This window comes from Mobula birostris, chromosome 21, assembly GCF_030028105.1.
Source record: "Mobula birostris isolate sMobBir1 chromosome 21, sMobBir1.hap1, whole genome shotgun sequence".
Lineage (NCBI taxonomy): Eukaryota > Metazoa > Chordata > Chondrichthyes > Myliobatiformes > Myliobatidae > Mobula > Mobula birostris.
Window position 1 is genome coordinate 2,396,120 of NC_092390.1, and position 19,989 is coordinate 2,416,108.

General features: G+C 42.0%; 1 protein-coding gene across 1 annotated transcript in view; it reads right to left on the bottom strand.

The window, feature by feature from the left end:
• Positions 1-19,989, bottom strand: part of smc3 (structural maintenance of chromosomes 3) — a 122,443-nt gene that overhangs the window by 37,053 nt on the left and 65,401 nt on the right. The window contains exons 21-24 of the mRNA XM_072239840.1: positions 19,801-19,959; positions 16,212-16,319; positions 10,060-10,168; positions 5,078-5,325 (exon numbers count right to left, since the gene is read on the bottom strand). Of these exons, the coding sequence (XP_072095941.1) occupies positions 5,078-5,325; positions 10,060-10,168; positions 16,212-16,319; positions 19,801-19,959 (624 nt within the window). The remainder of the gene's footprint in view (positions 1-5,077; positions 5,326-10,059; positions 10,169-16,211; positions 16,320-19,800; positions 19,960-19,989) is intronic.

Sequence of the window (19,989 nt, forward strand, 5' to 3'; positions counted from 1 at the left end):
AAAAAAGGATCAGCCATGATTGAATGGCAGTGCAGACAGAAACACAGAAAACCTACAGCACAATACAGGCCCTTCGACCCACAAAGCTGTGCCGAACATGTACTTACTTTAGAAATTACCTAGGGTTACCCATAGCCCTCTATTTTTCTAAGCTCCATGTACCTATCCAAGAGTCTCTTAAAAGACCCTATTGTATCCGCTTCCACCACCGTCACCGGCAGCCCATTCCATGCACTCACCACTCTCCGCCTAAAAACTTACCCCTGACATCTCCTCTGTACCTACTTCCAAGCACCTTTAAACTGTACACCCTTGTTTTCGCCATTTCAGCCCTGGGAAAAAGCTTCTGACTATCCAATCAATGCCCCTCATGATCTTATAAATCTCTATCATGTCGCCTCTCATCCTCCATCGCTCCAAGGAGAAAAGGCCAAGTTCACTCAACCTACACCCTTATCCTCGTTATATGCGTCTTCAGACAATGCGGGTTCACAGTTATGCGAGGAACCTATTTCTACCAACCTCTCCTTATATGCGTCCAAAACTCACAGTTATGCGAGGGGCACTGCTTTCCCGCCAATACAAGTCACGTGCGCACACCTCACAGTCTCACTGTTGGGACGAGAAGCACCACTTTCCCGCCAATACAAGTCACGTGCGCATGCCTCAGTCTCACTCCTGCCAGTCTTGCATTGGTTTTGGCAACGTGTGGATGTGCGATCTTGCACTCTTAAAACTTTTGTTGTTTTTACCTACAGTGCAGTGATTTTGTGCTTCAAATATTTAACTATGCCTCTTAAGCATCTGCTGTCAAGTCCTGGGCTATCAGCCAAGTGGCAGAGAACCGCTTTAACACTTGAAAAGAAGTTGGAAATTATAAACAGGGCTGCATCAGGTGAAGATAACACAGTTCTGGGACGCTACTTTGTGCTGGGTGAGTCCACGATCAGAAACATAAAGAAAAATGCTGAGAAAATAAAAAGTGCAGTGATTGATTGATCACAAGTGTCTTCAAAGATTGTTAACAAAATGCATAACCTGATTATGACAAAAATGGAGAAAATGTTGAGTTTGTACACTGAGCCTGAAACAAAGAAAAAAACACTTAGTTCCGATCATCTCCATGTGAAAGCTTTGGATATTTATGGTCGTCTTTGTTCAGTGGCTAGTGAAGAAGTGCCAAGTGATATTGTTAGCTTTAATGCACGTAGGGAATGGTTTTCTAAGTTTGTTAATCGTCACAGGCTTCACAACTTAGCTGTGCACGGTGAGCAAGCTAGTGCTGACCACGAAGCTGCTGAATGCTACCCTGTGCAGTTGCGGGCTTTGATAGCTAAGTTAGGCATCACACCAAAGCAGGGGTTTAATGCAGACGAGACTGGGCTTTTTTGAAGCATATGCTGAAATGCACTTACATAAGTAAGGATGAAAAAACTGCGTCAGGTTTCAAGGCAGCAAAGGACAGATTGACTTTGCTTATGTGTTCCAATGCCGAAGGAGACTTTAAGATGAAGCCTCTCTTAGTTTACCATTCACTAAACCCCCGTGCTCTTAAGGGTTTGAGTAAGAATATGCTTCCTGTCTACTGGGCAGCTAACAAGAAAGCATGGGTCACTGGTCAAATCTTTGAAGACTGGTTTGCTAATCATTTTGCTGTTGAGGCTGAACTCTACTGCCGGGAACAGAATCTTGCCTTTAAAGTTCTTTTGTTGCTTGACAATGCACCAGCCCATCCTAAACATTTGGACAACATTCATCCTAACATAATAGTGCATTTCCTGCCGCCTAACACAACATTGCTGATTCAACCACTCAGCCGAGGTGTGATATCCACATTCAAGGCGTATTTTTTTTTACGGCAAACTATCTCTCAGATGCTGCAAGCAACAGAGGATTTTGAAAATCCCGGGAGTTTACCAACGGTGAGGGAATGGTGGAAGTCCTTCAACATCAGACATGCCATCAACAACATTGATGAATCCTGGAAAGAGGTCAGGTCTTCCACTCTCAATGGAGCGTGGAAATCAATTTGGGCAGAGTGTGTGTGCACCCTCAAGGGGTTTCCTGCCTTCCTGCCTTTCTTGTTGCGCTTGAACAAGCGCAAGGTCAATACACGCGCGTCATCCATGTCAGCGCGGGAAGGAGATCAACTCCTCAAGCTCGCAATTGACGGCGGGCTGAAAAGTATGTTTGACATAACATCTCTGCCGGCATTCCAGATCAAAGTCAAGGCTGAATATCCTGAGATAGCCATGAAAGCACTGAAAACGTTGCTTCCATTTCCAACATGTATCTGCAATGAATGCAACGAAAACTAAATTGCGGAATAGACTGGACATAAGGAACCCCCTTCAAGTAAAGTTGTCTCCCATCACTCCTCGATAGGACCATCTTGTTGCAGGGAAACAAGCCCAGGGCTCCCACTGATTCAGCGATATTGGTGTGTTGCAATGATTTTATATGTTCATACGGGGAAAATATGTGCTGTGTGTTTAATATCCGAACGTTACTTAAAATGTTATGATGCTATTGACTTATAAGTGACTTATATAACCATATAACAATTACAGCACGGAAACAGGCCATCTCGGTCCTTCTAGTCCGTGCTGAACGCTACTCTCACCTAGTCCCACCAACCTGCACTCAGCCCATAACCCTCCATTCCTTTCCTGTCCATATACCTATCCAATTTTTCTCTAAATGGTAGTATCAAACCTGCCTCTACCACTTCTACTGGAAGTTCATCCAACACTTACTTCAAGCTCCCCTGTCCTCTCCTGATAATTGACTTATCATTATATTCATGCAAGGAAAATATGCGGTGTGTTTAATATTAAATTCATTAGATAAACCCCTTTAGAAACAAAGTTGAGTGTATTAGCCACTTATCACCTATATTCCAGTCGTGATTACCCCCCCCGAACAGAATCGCCAAAAACAATTTGTAGAAAAAAAGCGGCACATACACACATGCGCAAGTCACGCATGCACACTGGTGCCCACGCAAGGCTTCATGGTCATGGTAGTTTTTCCTCGGGGTAAACAACGTATTTGACTGCTACTCTTGTCCGTTGGCAACCCTACGCGCCCCCCCCCGCCCCCCCACCACGGGGTCGGCCGGTCCGCAAGAATATTGTCAACATTAAACCGGTCCGCAGTGCAAAAAAGTTCGGGGATCCCTGATATACTGTGTCTGGTGCTTCCGGTGATGCCTCCTGTAAGACCCAACATAGATTGGGAGTTGGGAGACTGTTTCACCAAGCACCTACGCTCCATCCACCAGAAACAGCAGGATTTCCCAGTGGGCACCCATTTTTATTCCACTTCCTATTCCCATATGTCCATTCACAGCCTCCTCCACTGTCGCGAGAAGGCCACATTTAGGTTGGAGGAACAAAACCTTATATTCCAACTGTTAGCTCCCAACCTGTTGGCATGAACATCAATTTCTCAAATTTCCAGTAATTGCTCCCCCCCTTCACCATTTTCCTCTCTCACCTTATTGCTTTCCCTTTCCATCACCTCCCTCAGCTGCTCCACCCCCTTTTCCTTCTTCCATGGCCTTCTGTCCTCTTCTATCAGATACCCCCATCTCTAGCCCTCTATCTTTTTCACCAATGAGCTTCCCAGCTCTTTAACCCCTCCTGGTTTCACCTGTCACCTTATGTTTCTTTCTCCCCTCCCCCAGCTTCTAACTCTGACCTCTCATCTTTTTCTCCATCCCGATGAAGGATCTCGGCTCAAAACGTCAACTGTACTCTTTTGTGTGTGTTGCTTGGATTTCCAGCATCTGCAAACTTTCTCTTCTTTTGACATTTGCAATGTTCCAGTCTCCTGGAACCATTCCACGATATAGTGATTCTTAAAAGATTATTACTGATGCCTCCACAATCTCTTCAACTACCTCTTTCAGAATTCTGGCGTGTACACCATCTGGTCTAGGTGACTTACCTACCTTCAGACCATTTAGTTTCCTAACAACCTTCTCTCTAGTTTTGGTAACCACACACTTCATGTTCCCTGACATCTGGAACTTCCACCATACTGCTTCTGTCTTCCACAGTGAAGACAAATGCAAAATACTTATTCAGTTCGTCCACTATTTCGTGGTCCCCCATTAGTGCCTCTCCAGCATCGTTTTCCAGCAGTCCAATATCCACTCTTGCCTCTCTCTTACACTTTAGCAACGATAAATTTAATACATAGCAGCATAAATGCATGCAGAATAAAGAAGCAGATTATGTCAATGAGAATAAATGAAGTTGACTCATGCAGTATTAAGATAGGCATCAGAATATGCAATACAAATCATCAAATGATTCACTCCACCTGCAGATGGCGCTCATAACCAATCTTCAAGCACATGCATCACTTTTTAATCAGTGTTTCAATTTAGTGAAGCAATCACCTAAGAATATGTATACCTAGTCAAAGAGGTTGTACACGCTAAATCTATTAGCTTCCAAGTCCAATAATTCTACTGCCCAAAGGCCTTCCATTATGAAACATTAAGATAATAGCAGGTGATGCTAAATTGAAAACTCTACACCATTGCTAGTGCTGCTTAACCCCCTGCATACACTAGAATTGGGGAACAACTCATCAAATTTAGTGACTTCCCCAGTCTGCAGAAATGTACACTTCACTCTTCCATTTATATAGTATCTCGGTGAAGCTCAAAAAAAATGTACAAAACAATCATACAGTAAAGTAGAAGGGGTGTGATTTACTTGTAATCCATGGAAGGCCAATGGAACACTTTCACTTTTACGCTAGAAGTATGGAAACACCATCACCTGGATGTTGCCCTCCAAGTCTGACACCATCATGACTTGGAAATATAATGCCCATTCCTTGACATTCATTGACCCAAAAATGCTCTCTCCCGAACAGCATTTGTACATCCGCATCTCAAGGACCGTAGAATCTCAAGAAGTTGGTCGTGATCTGCCACCTCAGGAGCTATTAGCTATGGGTAATTAAATGCTGGCTCAGCCTGAATGAACAGTAATAAGACTGGTGCCAGAAATGACTTTTTTTTTTATTTCAGAATACTCAATTATTCAAGATATAATACCTGCTTGAGGCTCAGTGTTTGATACTTTTCAAAAGCTTCCTGTGGCAATGAACCCAATTCTCTGATTTTCTTCATGCATTCTTCTTTTTTCTTCAGCAACATGCCCTGCCGGTTTGTCATCTTCTCCAGCTCCTTTGTGTCATGGTTAATAGCATCCATATGATCTTTCTCCATGCTCTTCCAGCGGTCCATGCTTTTAAGACGATCCTTGGTTTCTGCTTCTGTTTTGTCTATCAAAGCTTCCAGTTCTATAAAACACATCAAATATTTTAGCACAATTATCTCTCCAGCAATCACCCTAATCCAATATTAACTCACCAGATGTTAATAGTTAACATCACAAGAACTAATCTTATTTAGATAATTGTTTGTGGACTGCTTTTCTAATACCAACTACTGCAGTCAAAAAATGCCTAATGAATATTTATCCACTTGAGTTCATTCAATTATACTATATAACTAAAATTAATCCATGGTTTCTGACCAGTTAATGGAATCACCAATTACATTCAGTCGCCTGGAACACAACTCGTGGTCCAAAAATTAATTTCTGATCCTACCCATAAACTTCAATTCAAAAAAAATCTTTGAGCAACCCACAAAAACAGTATTTTCAGCCAAGGTGTCCGTAACTTGACAAATCTTATTTCTAACCTTTCTGCAAATGATCAACAGTGATTAGAATAACCTGATTCAGAAAAATGCTGTCATCAGTAACGTCATGAAATACATTATACGTGGATGGAGCAATAAAGAGTAAATCTTTTATTGAACAAGTTACATTTAATAGAGTTAAGTTTGTAATTAATAAATCATGAAGCAATACAGCATGCAACATAATCACAAGATTTACAGTCAGAGAATACACTGATCATGAAGCATGTAAATATGAGTACATAAGAGTAAGAGCCACAGAACACCACAGCACAGAACCAGGTCCTTTGGCTCATCTAGTCCAGGCCGATCTATTATTCTGCCTGGTTCCATCGACCTCTCCATACCCCTCCTATCCACTTGCCAATCCAAGTTTCTCTCAAATGTGGAAGTCGACTCTGCATCCACCATTTGTGCTGGCAGCTTGTTCCACACTCTCATCACCCTCTGATTCCCTCAAAATTTTCACCTTTCACCCTTAAGCCATGACCTCTACCCTTAGTCTCACCCAACCGCAATGGAAAACGCCTGCTTACATTGATCCTATCCATATCCTTCATAATTTTGTGGACCTCTATTACATCCCCCTCATTCTCCTAAGCTCTATGGAATAAAGTCCTATCCTATTCAGCCTTTCCCTGTATCTCTGGTCCTCATATCCTGGCAAAACCTTTGTAAGCTTTCAATGCACTCTTTCAACCTTATTTACATCTTTCTATAGGTAGATGACCAAAAGATGCACACAATACTCCAAAGTAGACCTCATCAATGTCTCATACAACTTCAACATAACGTCCAAACTCCTGTGCTCAGTACCTTGATCTCTGAAGGCCAATGTGCCAAGAGCTTTCTTTATGACCTTATCTACCTATGAGGCCACTTTCAAGGAATTATTCATCTGTATTCCCAGAACCCTCTGTTCTACCACATTCCTCAGTGCCCTACTGCTCATCCAGATCTGCCCCAGTTGGTCCTCCAAAAGTGCAATATTTCACACTTATCTGCGTTAAATTCATCTGCCATTTTCAGCCCATTTCTTCCAGCTGGTCTAGGTTCCTCTGCAAGCTTTGAAAGTCTTCCTCGCTGTCCACCACACCCCCAATCTTGATGTCATCCGCAAATGTGCTGATCCAGCTTACCACATTATTTCACAGATCACTGACATAAACAACAAATAAAATTGGGCACAGTACCAATCCCTGCGACACACCAATAGTCACAGCTCTGTAGTCAGGGAGGCAACCATTTACTACCACTTCTTCCAACAAAGCCAATATCTAATCCAATTTACTACCTCACTTTGAATGCCAAGCAAATGAACCTTCTTGACAAACCTCCCATTCGTGACCTTGTCAAAGATCTTGCTAAAGTCCATGTAGACAGCAACCACTGTTTTGCCAAAATCAACTTTTCTGGTAGTTTCCCCAAAAATCTCTGGAAAATTGGTTTGACACAACCTATCACGCACAAAGCCATGTCGACTGTCCCTAATCAGATCTTGTCTCTCCAAATACTTATACCTGTTCCCTTAGAATACCTTCAAATAACTTACCCACTACTGATGTCAGGCTCAGCCACCTATGAGTTCCTGGCTTATTCTAAAAGCCTTTCTTAAATAACACAACATTAGCTGTCATCCAATCCTCCGGCAGCTTACCCACGGCTAAGGACATTTTAAATATCTCTGCTAGGGACCCTGAATTTCTGCACAATCCTCCCATAGGGTCTGAAGAAACACATCGTCAGCCACTCAGGATTTATCCACTTTAACTTTCCTCAAGACAACAAAAATCTCCTCCTTTATAATCTGTAGAGGGTTCATGACCTCACTGCTGCTTTGCCTCACTTCTATAGACTCCATGTCTGTCTCCTGTGTAAATACAGATGTAAAAAATCCACTTGAGATCTCCCTCATCTCTTTCAGCTCTTCCATTTTTGCACCTTGCTATTTTTTTGCACTTAATATATCTGTAGAAGCCCTTGGGACTCTCCTTCACCCCGTCACCAGAACAACTTTATGCTTTCTTTTAGCCCATCTGATTTCCTCCTTAAGTGTCTCTTGCATTTCTTATACTCCGTAAGCACCTAGTTTCCTCTTTTCTGCTTATACCTGCTATGCATCTCCTTTTTCTTAAACAGGGTCTCAAAATCTATTGAAAACCAAAGTTCCCCAAGACTGCTATCCTGTACTCTCAAAATTTCACATTTGAAGGCCTCCCACTTACCAGGTACATCTTTGCTCGAAAACCTGCCCCAATCCACACTTGCCAGACCTTCCTAATATTATCAAAATTGGCCTTTCTCCAATTTAGAATATCAACCCAAAGAGCAGACCTATCCTTCTCCATAATTATTTAGAAACTAACAGCATTATGAAAGTGCTCCCCTACACAAAATTCTGTTACCTGCCTTGTCTCATTCCCGAATATGAGATCCAGTATCACACTCTCTCTGGTTGGGACCTCTATGATCTGATTAAGGAAACTTATCTCAACACATATGACAGATTCTATCCCATCAAGCCCTTTTATGGTGTGGGAGTCCCAGTCAATATGTGGCAAGATAAAATCACTACGATCACAACCTTATGTTTCTTACAACAGTCTGTGATCTCTCTACAAGTTGTTCCTCTAAATCCCACAGACTGTTGGGTGGTCTATACATAATCCAATTAACAAGGTCATTCCTTTCCTATTCTTCAGTTTCACCTATATTTCCTCAGTAGATGACCTCTCCAGTCTGTCCTGGCTCCCGCTCTACCATGTCTAAATAACGGCCTGGAATATTGAGTTGCTAGACCTGCCCTCCTGCAACTAATGAAGCATTTTGTATCTAAAATCTATGACTATATGTGCTTTACAGAATAATTGTCTCAATAGCTAACAACTCAGATGATGCCAGAAATGTTTGTTATTCAAAAAATATGGAGAGTCAGTTAATTAAAACATATCAAAATGGAATTTAGGAAATGTGTGTTAGACAAGGATATTGAATTTATTGAGATACAGCACAGCGTAGATTCCGCCAGCTGCGCCACTCAGCCACCCTTGATTTAAACTGAGCATAATCAAGAGACCAATTATCCTACAGACCAGTATGTCTTTGGACTCTGGGAAGAAAACAACAGCACCAGCAGCAAATCCTTGTGGTCACGGGGAGGACGTACAAATGGCTTACAGGCAGCACTGGGAATTGAACCCATGTTGCTGGTACTGTAGAGTGTTCTGCTAACCACTACTCTACTGTGCTGCCCCAGAAATGATACAGAAACAAAGGCAAAAACACATCAACCTACCAATATGCAGTTAAATAGTCCAAGCGGCTGAAAGGACTGAACAGTCTCTCTCTTTTGCTGTTTCTGGGATATGGACAACAATGACAATAGACTCTTATCCTACAAATTACAAATGAAAATCTCCAAGCACTAGCATAACGCAAACAAATCCATTAACTCCATATTAGTCTCAGGCTGAAATACTAAGATTTGCAACTCCAGTGTCCTAATATTTACTACGTCACAAAACATCAGTTGTTTTGCCAAAAATCTGCTACTAAATTCTATGCCCCATCACATCTGCTGACCTACCACCTGTGCCCTCATTCGATACCTCATTGCTGAACTCCTTGTTGTTAAGTCCTTTCATGGGCTTGTTTCTTCCTATCTTTATCACCCCCTCCAGTCTTACAATTACTTTTGATTTTGTTTCCTCCCGCCGCACCACTAATATCAGCTATACTTTCAATCACCAAGCTTCACACTCAAGTTCTCTTACCTACATCACCTTCACAAAGCTCTTCTGCTGATCCAGCAGATACTTTGCCCTCAACTAACATCAGTAAAAAGGACAGTCAGGTTATGATCTCGTTACACCCCTGGGACTTTGTTGTGTTGAAATGCGTTAGTGCACTCCTGTATCAAGAGTGAAAATGCTTTGAAAACACTTCGCCCTTTCCTTAAAATTCACCTTTTACCAATCATTTCTCCTTCCTATCCATTTCTTTCTGATATACATATATAATTCAAAATTCAAAAGTAAATTATCAAAATACATATATGCTACCATATACCATGAGATGTATTTCCTTGCAGGCATTTACAAGAAAAACTACATTATAACTTAAGAAAAACTGTACATAAGCAGACGTACGTAAGATGAACTTTAAATACTGAATTGTGTAGAAAATAATTTGTAGTACCATTTTAAAATAGCAAGCAAGTGGGGGACTTATCTATTAGAAGCCTTTAATGAATTAATTGAACTGTGTTACAATTCTATAAACTAGAACAATAGGCAAAAAAATGTCTGGGCATTTAAAATTTTTCCAACCTTCCGCCCGTGCAGTGGTGTCCCTCACACGCTTGTTAATGGTCTCCAGTTCAGTAGTTGTGGCAGTTAGAGCAGTGTTGCCCTCAGTTTCTCGCAGGTCATTTAACTCCTAAGTAAAGGAAATACACAATCAAATTCATCATATCTTAACACCCAGTCTCTTCAATTTGTAACAAACAGCACAAACAGCTGTATTGTATCAACACAATACAGCTGGTCACAACACAATAAAACAAAAAATTCCACAGAACGCACAACAGATTTACATGATTACATAAATCACTCGTAGAAACATAGAATATAGAAAACCTACAGCACAATACAGGCCCTTCGGCCCACAAAGTTGTGCCGAACATATCCCTACCATAGAAATTACTAGGTTTACCTATAGCCCTCTATTTTTCTAAGCTCCATGTACCTATTCAAGAGTCTCTTAAAAGACCCTATTGCATCCACCTCCACCACCATCGCTGGCAGCCCATTCCACGCACTCACCACACCCTGAGTAAAAAACTTACCCCTGACATCTCCTCTGTACCTACTCCCCAGCACCCTAAACCTGTGTCCTCTTGTAGCAACCATTTCAGCCCTGGGAAAAAGCCTCTGACTATCCACACGATCAATGCCTCTCAACATCTTATACACCTCTATTAGGTCACCTCTCATCCTCCAACGCTCCAATGAGAAAAGGCAGAATTCACTCAACCTATTCTCATAAGGCAGGCTCCCCAATCCAGGCAACATTCTTGTAAATCTCTTCTGCACCCTTTCTACAGTGCCCACATCCTTCCTGTAGTGAGGTGGACCAGAAGTGAGCACAATACTCCAAGTGGGGTCTGACCAGGGTCCTATATAGCTGCAACATTACCTCTTAGCTCCTAAATTCAATTCCACGATTGACTGTACGCCTTCTTAACCACAGAGTCAACCTGCGCAGCTGCATCGAGGGTCCTATGGACTCGGACCCCAAGATCCCTCTGATTCTCCACACTGCCAAGAGTATTCTCATTAATACTATATTCTGCCATCATATTGGACCGACCAAAATGAACCACCTCACACTTATCTGGGATGAACTCCATCTGCCACTTCTCAGCCCAGTTTTGCATCCTATCAATGTCCCGCTGTAACCTCTGACAGCCCTCCACACTATCCACAACACCTCCAACCTTTGTGTCATCAGCAAACTTATTAACCCATCCCTCCACTTCCTCATCCAGGTCATTTATAAAAATCACGAAGAGTAAGGGTCCCAGAACAGATCCCTGAGGCACACCACTGGTCACCGACCTCCATGCAGAATATGACCCATCTACAACCACTTTCTGCCTTCTGTGGGCAAGCCAGTTCTGGATCCACAAAGCAATATCCCCTTGGATCCCATGCCTGTTAACTTTCTCAATAAGCCTTGCATGGAGTACCTTATCAAATGCCTTGCTGAAATCTATATACACTACATCTACTGCTCTTTCTTCATGAATGTGTTTAGTCACATCCTCAAAAAATTCAATCAGGCTCGTAAGGCACAACCTGCCCTTGACAAAACCATGCTGACTATTCCTAATATATTATATCTCTCCAAATGTTCATAAATCCTGCCTCTCAGGATCTTCTCCATCAACTTATCAACCACTGGAAGTAAGACTCACTGGTCTATAATTTCCTGGGCTACCTCTACTCCCTTTCTTGAATAAAGGAACAACATCCGCAACCTCTCCCATCCCTATTGATGATGCAGAGATCATCGTCAGAGGCTCAGCAATCTCCTCCCTCGCCTCCCACAGTAGCCTGGGGTACATCTCATCTGGTCCCGGCAACTTATCCAACTTGATGCTTTCCAAAAGCTCCAGCACATCCTCATTCTTAATATCTACATGCTCAAGCTTTTCAGTCTGCTGCAAGTCATCACTACAATCACCAAGATCCTTTCCATACTGAATACTGAAGTAAAGTGTTCATTAAGTGCCTCTGCTATTTCCTCCAGTTCCATACATACTTTCCCACTGTCACACTTGATAGGTCCTATTCTTTAACGTCTTATCCTCTTGCTCGTCACATACTTGTAGAATGCCTTGGGGTTTTCCTTAGTCCTGCCCGCCAAGGCCTTCTCCTGGCCCCTTCTGGCTCTCCTAATTTCCTTCTTAAGCTCCTTCCTATTAGCCTTATACTCTTCTCGATCTCTAACATTACCTAGCTCTCTGAACCTTTTGTAAGCTTTTCTTTTCTTCTTTTTTAGATTTATTACAGCCTTTGTATACCACGGTTCCTGTACCCAACTATAACTTCCGTCTCATTGGAACATACCCATCAGAACTCCACACAAATATCCCCTGAACATTTGCCACATTTCTTCCGTACTTTTCCCTGAGAACATCTGTTTCCAATTTAAGCTTCCAATTTCCTGCCTGATAGCCTCATAACTCCCCTTACCCGTGGCATGAAAGAGGAACTGGCCAAAGTTGACTGGAAAGAGACACTGGCGGGAAAGACGGCAGAGCAGCAGTGGCTGGAGTTTATGCGAGAAATGAGGAATGTGCAAGACAGGTATATTCCAAAAAAGAAGAAATTTTCGAGTGGAAAAAGGATGCAACCGTGGTTGACAAGAGAAGTCAAAGCCAAAGTTAAAGCAAAGGAGAGGGCATACAAGGAAGCAAAAATTAGTGGGAAGACAGAGGATTGGGAAGTTTTTAAAACCTTACAAAAGGAAACCAAGAAGGTCATTAAGACAGAAAAGATTAACTATGAAAGGAAACTAGCAAATAATATCAAAGAGGATACTAAAAGCTTTTTCAAGTATATAAAGAGTAAAAGACAGGTGAGAGTATATATAGGACCGATAGAAAATGATACTGGAGAAATTGTAATGGGAGATGAGGAGATGGCAGAGGAACTGAACAAGTATTTTGCATCAGTCTTTACTGAGGAAGACAGCAGGATACCGGACACTCAAGGGTGGCAGGGAAGAGAACTGTGCGCAGTCACAATTACGACAGGGAAAGTACTCAGGAAGCTGAATAGGCTAAAGGTCGATAAATCTCCTGGACCAGATGGAATGCACCCTCGTGTTCTGAAGGAAGTAGCTGTGGAGATTGCAGAGGCATTAGCGATGATCTTTCAAAAGTCAATAGATTCTGGCATGGTTCCGGAAGACTGGAAGATTGCAAATGTCACTCCGCTATTTAAGAAGGGGACAAGGAAGCAAAAAGGAAATTATAGACCTGTTAGCTTGACGTCGGTGGTTGGGAAGTTGTTGGAGTCGATTGTCAAGGATGAGGTTACAGAGTACCTGGAGGCATATGACAAGATGGGCAGAACTCAGCATGGATTCCTTAAAGGAAAATCCTGCCTGACAAACCTATTACAATTTTTTGAGGAAATTACCAGTAGGCTAGACAAGGGAGATGCAGTGGATGCTGTATATTTGGATTTTCAGAAGGCCTTTGACAAGGTGCCACACATGAGGCCACTTAACAAGATAAGAGCCCATGGAATTACGGGAAAGTTACATACATGGATAGAGCGTTGGCTGATTGGCAGGAAACAGAGAGTGGGAATAAAGGGATCCTATTCTGGTTGGCTGCCGGTTACCAGTGGTGTTCCGCAGGGATCAGTGTTGGGGCCGCTTCTTTTTACATTGTACATCAACGATTTGGATTATGGAATAGATGGCTTTGTGGCTAAGTTTGCTGACGATACGAAGATAGGTGGAGGGGCCGGTAGTGCTGAGGAAACGGAGAGTCTGCAGAGAAACTTGGATAGATTGGAAGAATGGGCAGAGAAGTGGCAAATGAAGTACAATGTTGGAAAGTGTATGGTTATGCACCTTGGCAGAAAAAATAAACAGGCAGACTATTATTTAAATGAAGAAAGAATTCAAAGTTCTGAGATGCAACGGGACTTGGGAGTCCTCATACAGGATTCCCTTAAAGTTAACCTCCAGGTTGAGTCAGTAGTGAAGAAGGCGAATGCAATGTTGGCATTCATTTCTAGAGGAATAGAGTATAGGAGCAGGGATGTGATGTTGAGGCTCTATAAGGCGCTGGTGAGACCTCACTTGGAGTACTGTGGGCAGTTTTGGTCTCCTTATTTAAGAAGGGATGTGCTGACGTTGGAGAGGGTACAGAGAAAATTCACTAGAATGATTCCAGGAATGAGAGGGTTAACATATGAGGAACGTTTGTCTGCTCTTGGACTGTATTCCTTGGAGTTTAGAAGAATGAGGGGAGACCTCATAGAAACATTTCAAATGTTAAAAGGCATGGTCAGAGTGGATGTGGCAAAGTTGTTTCCCATGATGGGGGAGTCTAGTACGAGAGGGCATGACTTCAGGATTGAAGGACACCCTTTCAGAACAGAAATGCGAAGAGATTTTTTTAGTCAGAGGGTGGTGAATCTATGGAATTTGTTGCCACGGGCAGCAGTGGAGGCCAAGTCATTGGGTGTATTTAAGGCAGAGATTGATATGTATCTGAGTAGCCAGGGCATCAAAGGTTATGGTGAGAAGGCGGGGCAGTGGGACTAAATAGGATAAAATGGATCAGCTCATGATAAAATGGCGCAGCAGACTCGATGGGCCAAATGGCCTACTTCTCCTTTGTCTTATGGTCTTATGGTCTAAACCCTTTTCTAACTTGTCTGTTCCTATCTCTCTCCAATGCTATTGTAAAGGAGATAGGATTGTGATCACTATCTCCAAAATGCTCTCCCACTGAGAGATCTGACACCTGACCAGGTTCATTTCCCAATACCAAATCAAGTACAGCCTCTCCTCTTGTAGGCTTATCTACCTATTGTGTCAAGAAACCTTCCTGAACACACCTAACAAACTCCATCTGAACCCCTTGCTCTGGGGAGATGTCAATCGATATTTGGAAAATTAAAATCTCCTATCACGACAACTTTGTTATTATTACACCTTTCCAGGATCTGTTTCCCTATCTGCTCCTCGATATCCCTGTTACTATTGGGCGGCCTATAAAAAAACACCCAGTAAAGTTATTGACTCCTTCCTGTTCCTAACCTCCACCCACAGAGACTTTGTAGACAGTTCCTCCATGGTGTCCAACTTTACTGCAGCTGTGACACTGTCTCTGATCAACAGTGCCACGCCCCCACCTCTTTTGCCTCCTACCCTGTCCTTTCTAAAACATCTAAAACCCAGCACTTGAACTAACCATTCCTGCCCCTGAGCTATCCAAGTCTCTGTAATGGCCACCACATCATATCTCCAAGTACTGATCCACACTCTAAGCTCATGTGCTTTGTTCACAACACTCCTTGCATTAAAATAGACGCATCTCAAACCTTCGGTCTGAGCGCATCCCTTGTCTATCACCTGCCTATCCTCCCTCTCGCACTGTCTACAAGCTTCCTCTATTTGTGAGCTAATCTCCTCTTCCCCAGTCTCTTCAGTTCGGTTCCCAACTTTTATCATGGTTCATGCCATGATAAAACATGTGTTATTTAAACTAAAAATACTGATTTCTTTTGTCAGAGGAAAAACTTCTGATCCTGTTAAGTGTGCATATTTTTATTGTGGGATTTCTCTGAGGGTGTACATAAAATCCTGAACATTTTTAATTAAGCACCTCTTCAGGACACACAAACTGATGTGTCACTCGTTCCAACACTCTTTGATCCTCTTGACATAACAGGACAATGTTATATGAAAGATGCGAAGATTGTGGAAAGGTGCAGAAGTAGTTTACCAGGATGCTGTCTGGATTAAAGGGTATGAGTTAGGCTGGACAGTTCTTTTTAGGAATGTCAGGGACTGATGAGAGACTTGAAGGAGCTCTTTAAAATTATGGGACTTAGATAGTTAGTCAATCCAAACCAATCCCCAAGGTAGAAATGTGAAATACCAGAGGATATGCTTTTAAGGTTAGAGGGAGCAAGTTAAGGGTGTAGGGAACAATTTTTTTTAAATGCAGAGTGGTAGGTATATGGAATGGGTTCCCAAGGGAATCAAGCAGTTTGAAGTTTAAGAAGCTTCCAGATGGTATGAAGGGAATGGAGAGATATGGGAGATGAACAGAAGGATGACAGTATAAATTAGCATCACGAATTACACATGATGGGCTAAATATGTAGGAAGTGCAACCAAACCACAACATATGTATTTGTTTAATCTATTACTCAAGTTACTTTACCTGCTCAACCTGGTCCAAGCGCTTCCTCAAATTTTCACTGAGATACGTCTCTAATCTGGTCATTATACCTTCCAACTTAATCCGTTCATTTAATAATTGCCGATTATCCTAAAAGAACAAATTAAAGATAAAACAGTCTTAAATTATATTACATTCAGAGTGCTGATCCTTCTCAATCTATGCTTAAATGGAAAACACTTTCATGCCATCTTCAGCATGTTTGCAGGATCACAAGAAATTGCAGATGCTAGAATCTACAATATCGACAATTCCTTCACCCTTCCCCTCATCCCACAGATGCCTCCCAACCCAAGTTCAGGACATCTGCATCTATTCATTTACAGCTCAAGACTATGGCAGAATTTCAGTTGGTTGCAAGTGAGATAGATCTGCTGGTTCAGTGGTGTCGCAACAACAACCCTGCACTCAACATCAGTAAAACCAAGGAATTGTGGACTTCAGAAAGGGAAGTCAAAGGAACACACACTGGTCCTCATCGAGGGATCAGCAGTTTCAAGTTCGCGGATGTCAACATCTCAGAAGATATATTTTGAGCCCAATTATATTGATGGAATTACAAAAAAGGTTCAACAGCAACTATATTTCATGAGGAGTTAGAGGAGAATTGATATGTCAAAGACCCTCACAAATTTCACGAGATGTACAATGGAAAGCATTCTAACTGGTTGCATTGTAGTCTGATACGAAGGGGCCATTACAGAGGATCGGAAAAGGCTGCAGAAAGTTGTAAACTCAGCTAGCTCTGTGATGGGCACTAGCCTTCCCAGCATTGAGGACATCTTCAAGAGGCAACGCCCCAAATGTGGCACCCTTCGTCACCCAGGACATACTCCCATTTCATTGCTACCATCAAGGTGATAGTACAGGAGCATGGAGCACCACTCAGTTTGCCTCTGCCATCAGATTTCTGAATGGACAATGAACCCATGAACATTACCTCACTGATGTTTTGCTCTTTTTGCACTATGTATTTAATTTTTATATATACTACTTTTAATTTATAGTTTTATTATTATTAAACAACAGATTTCACAACAAACACCAATGATATTAAATCTGATTCTGACTGTTTACAATCAAGTGATTTCTATACTGCAGTTAGTGAAGCTGGCTTAATATGGATATTAACATATTGTCCGTTTTTTCACCTGCTTACAGCTCAGTGTTTTAAGTTATTTACAAATGATAAGTACCTTGAGAAAAGATTAGAGTCACTTTTCATATCATATCTCAACCTAATCCCCGATGATATAAATAACTTGGTGCATTTGTAATTTGACTAATTCTATCATGACTTTTCAAAACTTTAACCTAAACCATTAATTTAATTAGCAATCACTGCAACTCATTTGACAAGCTCTCAGATGGAATGTAAAAACTATATTTCAATTTCCAGTTCAAACAATAAAAGGAAAATCTAACTGATAGTCTAATGCAGTGCCCAATATAATTACTATTTTGCTGTTTTGGGCAGCAGAGTTTGCTGAATTAGCTCCAAAGTTTCCTTATATAAATCCCTAACATTCAGAAACATCTTTGGAACACAGATTACATAATGTGTTCTACACTCAGTGGCCACTTTATTAGGTACACCTGTCCATTAATGTAATTATCTAATCAGCCAATCATGTAACAACAACTCAATGCATAAAAGCATGCAGACATGGTCAAGAGGTTCAGCTATTCAGATCAAACAACAGAATAAGGAAGGAATCTGATCTAAGTGACTTTAACCATGGAATAATTGTTGGTACTAGATCAGATGGTTTGAGTATCTCAGAAACTGTTGATCACCTGGGGCTTTCATGCAAAACATTCCTCTGGAGTAAACAGAGTGGCATGACAAACAAAAAAGTATAGTGAGTGGCAGTTCTGTGGGTGAAAATGTCTTTTCAGAGAGGTCAGAGAAGAACAGCCAGACTGGTTCAAGCTGATAAGAAGGCGACAGTAACTCAAATAAAACAGTGGTGTATAGAGAGCATCTCTGAATGCACAACACGTCAAACCTTGAAGTAGATGGGCTACAAAAGCAGAAGACCACAAACATACCCTCAGTGGCCACTTTAGGTACAGGAGGTACCCAATATAATAGTCACTAGTGTATAAATGCAAGCTAATAATGCTATGTACCCCTAGGGTTCATATTTTCTGTGGACTGTCACTTTAAAATGTCGGGAGAATGAGACTGACTTTTGGACACTGAGCTGTTACAGAGAGAGAGAGAGAGAGAGAGAGGGACAAAGCCTGCCTTGGGATCGTGTTGATACGAACTCTAAAGTATGTTTACACTTATAAAAGTACGCTGCCTGCTTGTGAGTTCTTACAGAGAGAGAGCAACGAGCAACTCGTGGGTCGCCATGGTGACCGAGGTGATTGAGATCTCTCTCTCTCTCTCTCTCACACACACACACACACACACTACTCAACTCAATATTTACCTACTATCGTAAGACTGTATGTCTTGGTGTGATATACTGCGTCCGGTGCTCCCGGTGCGGCCTTCTATATATTGGCGAGACCTGACGCAGACTGGGAGACCGTTTCACTGAACACCAGAGAAAGCAGGATCTCCCAGTGGCCACACATTTTAATTCCACGTCCCATTCTCATTCTGATATGTTTATCCACGGCCTCCTCCACTGTCAAGATGAAGCCACACTCAGGTTGGAGGAACACCTTATATTCCGTCTGGGTAGCCTCCAACCTGATGGCATGAACACTGCCTTCTCTAACTTCCGTTAATGCCCCTCCTACCCTTCTTAAATTATTTTTTTCCCTTTCTTTCTCCCTTTCACTATAACTCCTTGCCTGCCCTCCATCTTCTTCTGGTGCTCCTCTCCTCCCGTCCCATGATCCTCTCCTTTCTCCAGCCTTGTATCCCTTCTGCCAATCAACTTCCAACTCTTAGCTCCATCCCTCCCCCTCCTGTCTTCTCATATCATTTCGGATCTCCCCTCCTCCTCCCAAATCTCTTACTATCTCTTCTTTCAGTTGGTCCTGACAAAGGGTCTTGGCCCGAAACGTTGACTGTACCTCTTCCTATAGATGCTGCCTGACCTGCTGCGTTCCACCAGCATTTTGTGTGAGTTGATCGTAAGACTGTATCCATTTACCCCCTAAGCTTGGTAGTTACTAATAAAATAGCTTATGTTAACAGCAACACCAGACTCCGGCTGTGTTCCATTTCTGCTGGCTCTTTAAACCTGTTACGGGGTACGTAGCAATAACTAAACCCTCAAAAGATGAGTTTGCTAAGGGATTTTTTTTTTAAATTGTGCCATTTGTTTTTATACAAACCAGTGATGTGTAAATGTTCACTCATTGATGCCCTGGGCATTGTCACACCATGGGCATATCTCTAATTAAGTGAATTAACCTGTTTAATGGTTCTTTAAGATTGCTTCTATAGATGGGTTCAGAGAGCAATCATTTCTTTCTAATTACATTTCAATTTTTTTTGTTTAACTACAAAGCTTCTACTGAACTGTGTAACAAAAATTAAAGGCAGAAAATTTCAAACTCTTAAATGAGGAAACTTCATAACTTTTTGCATCACCAAACACTGTACCTGTTGGAGCTGTCGGATTTCATCATTGAGTGCATCAACTCGCTTTTGATCTTCCAGGCTAAGCTGAGAGAGCAGATCTGTGCCAAGTTCAGCTTTCAAGGACTCTCGTGTCGATTCCATAGCATGTAAACTTGCTTCTAGACTCTGCAGACTTCGTTGCTACAAATAAGATGGGGAAAAATGAACTTT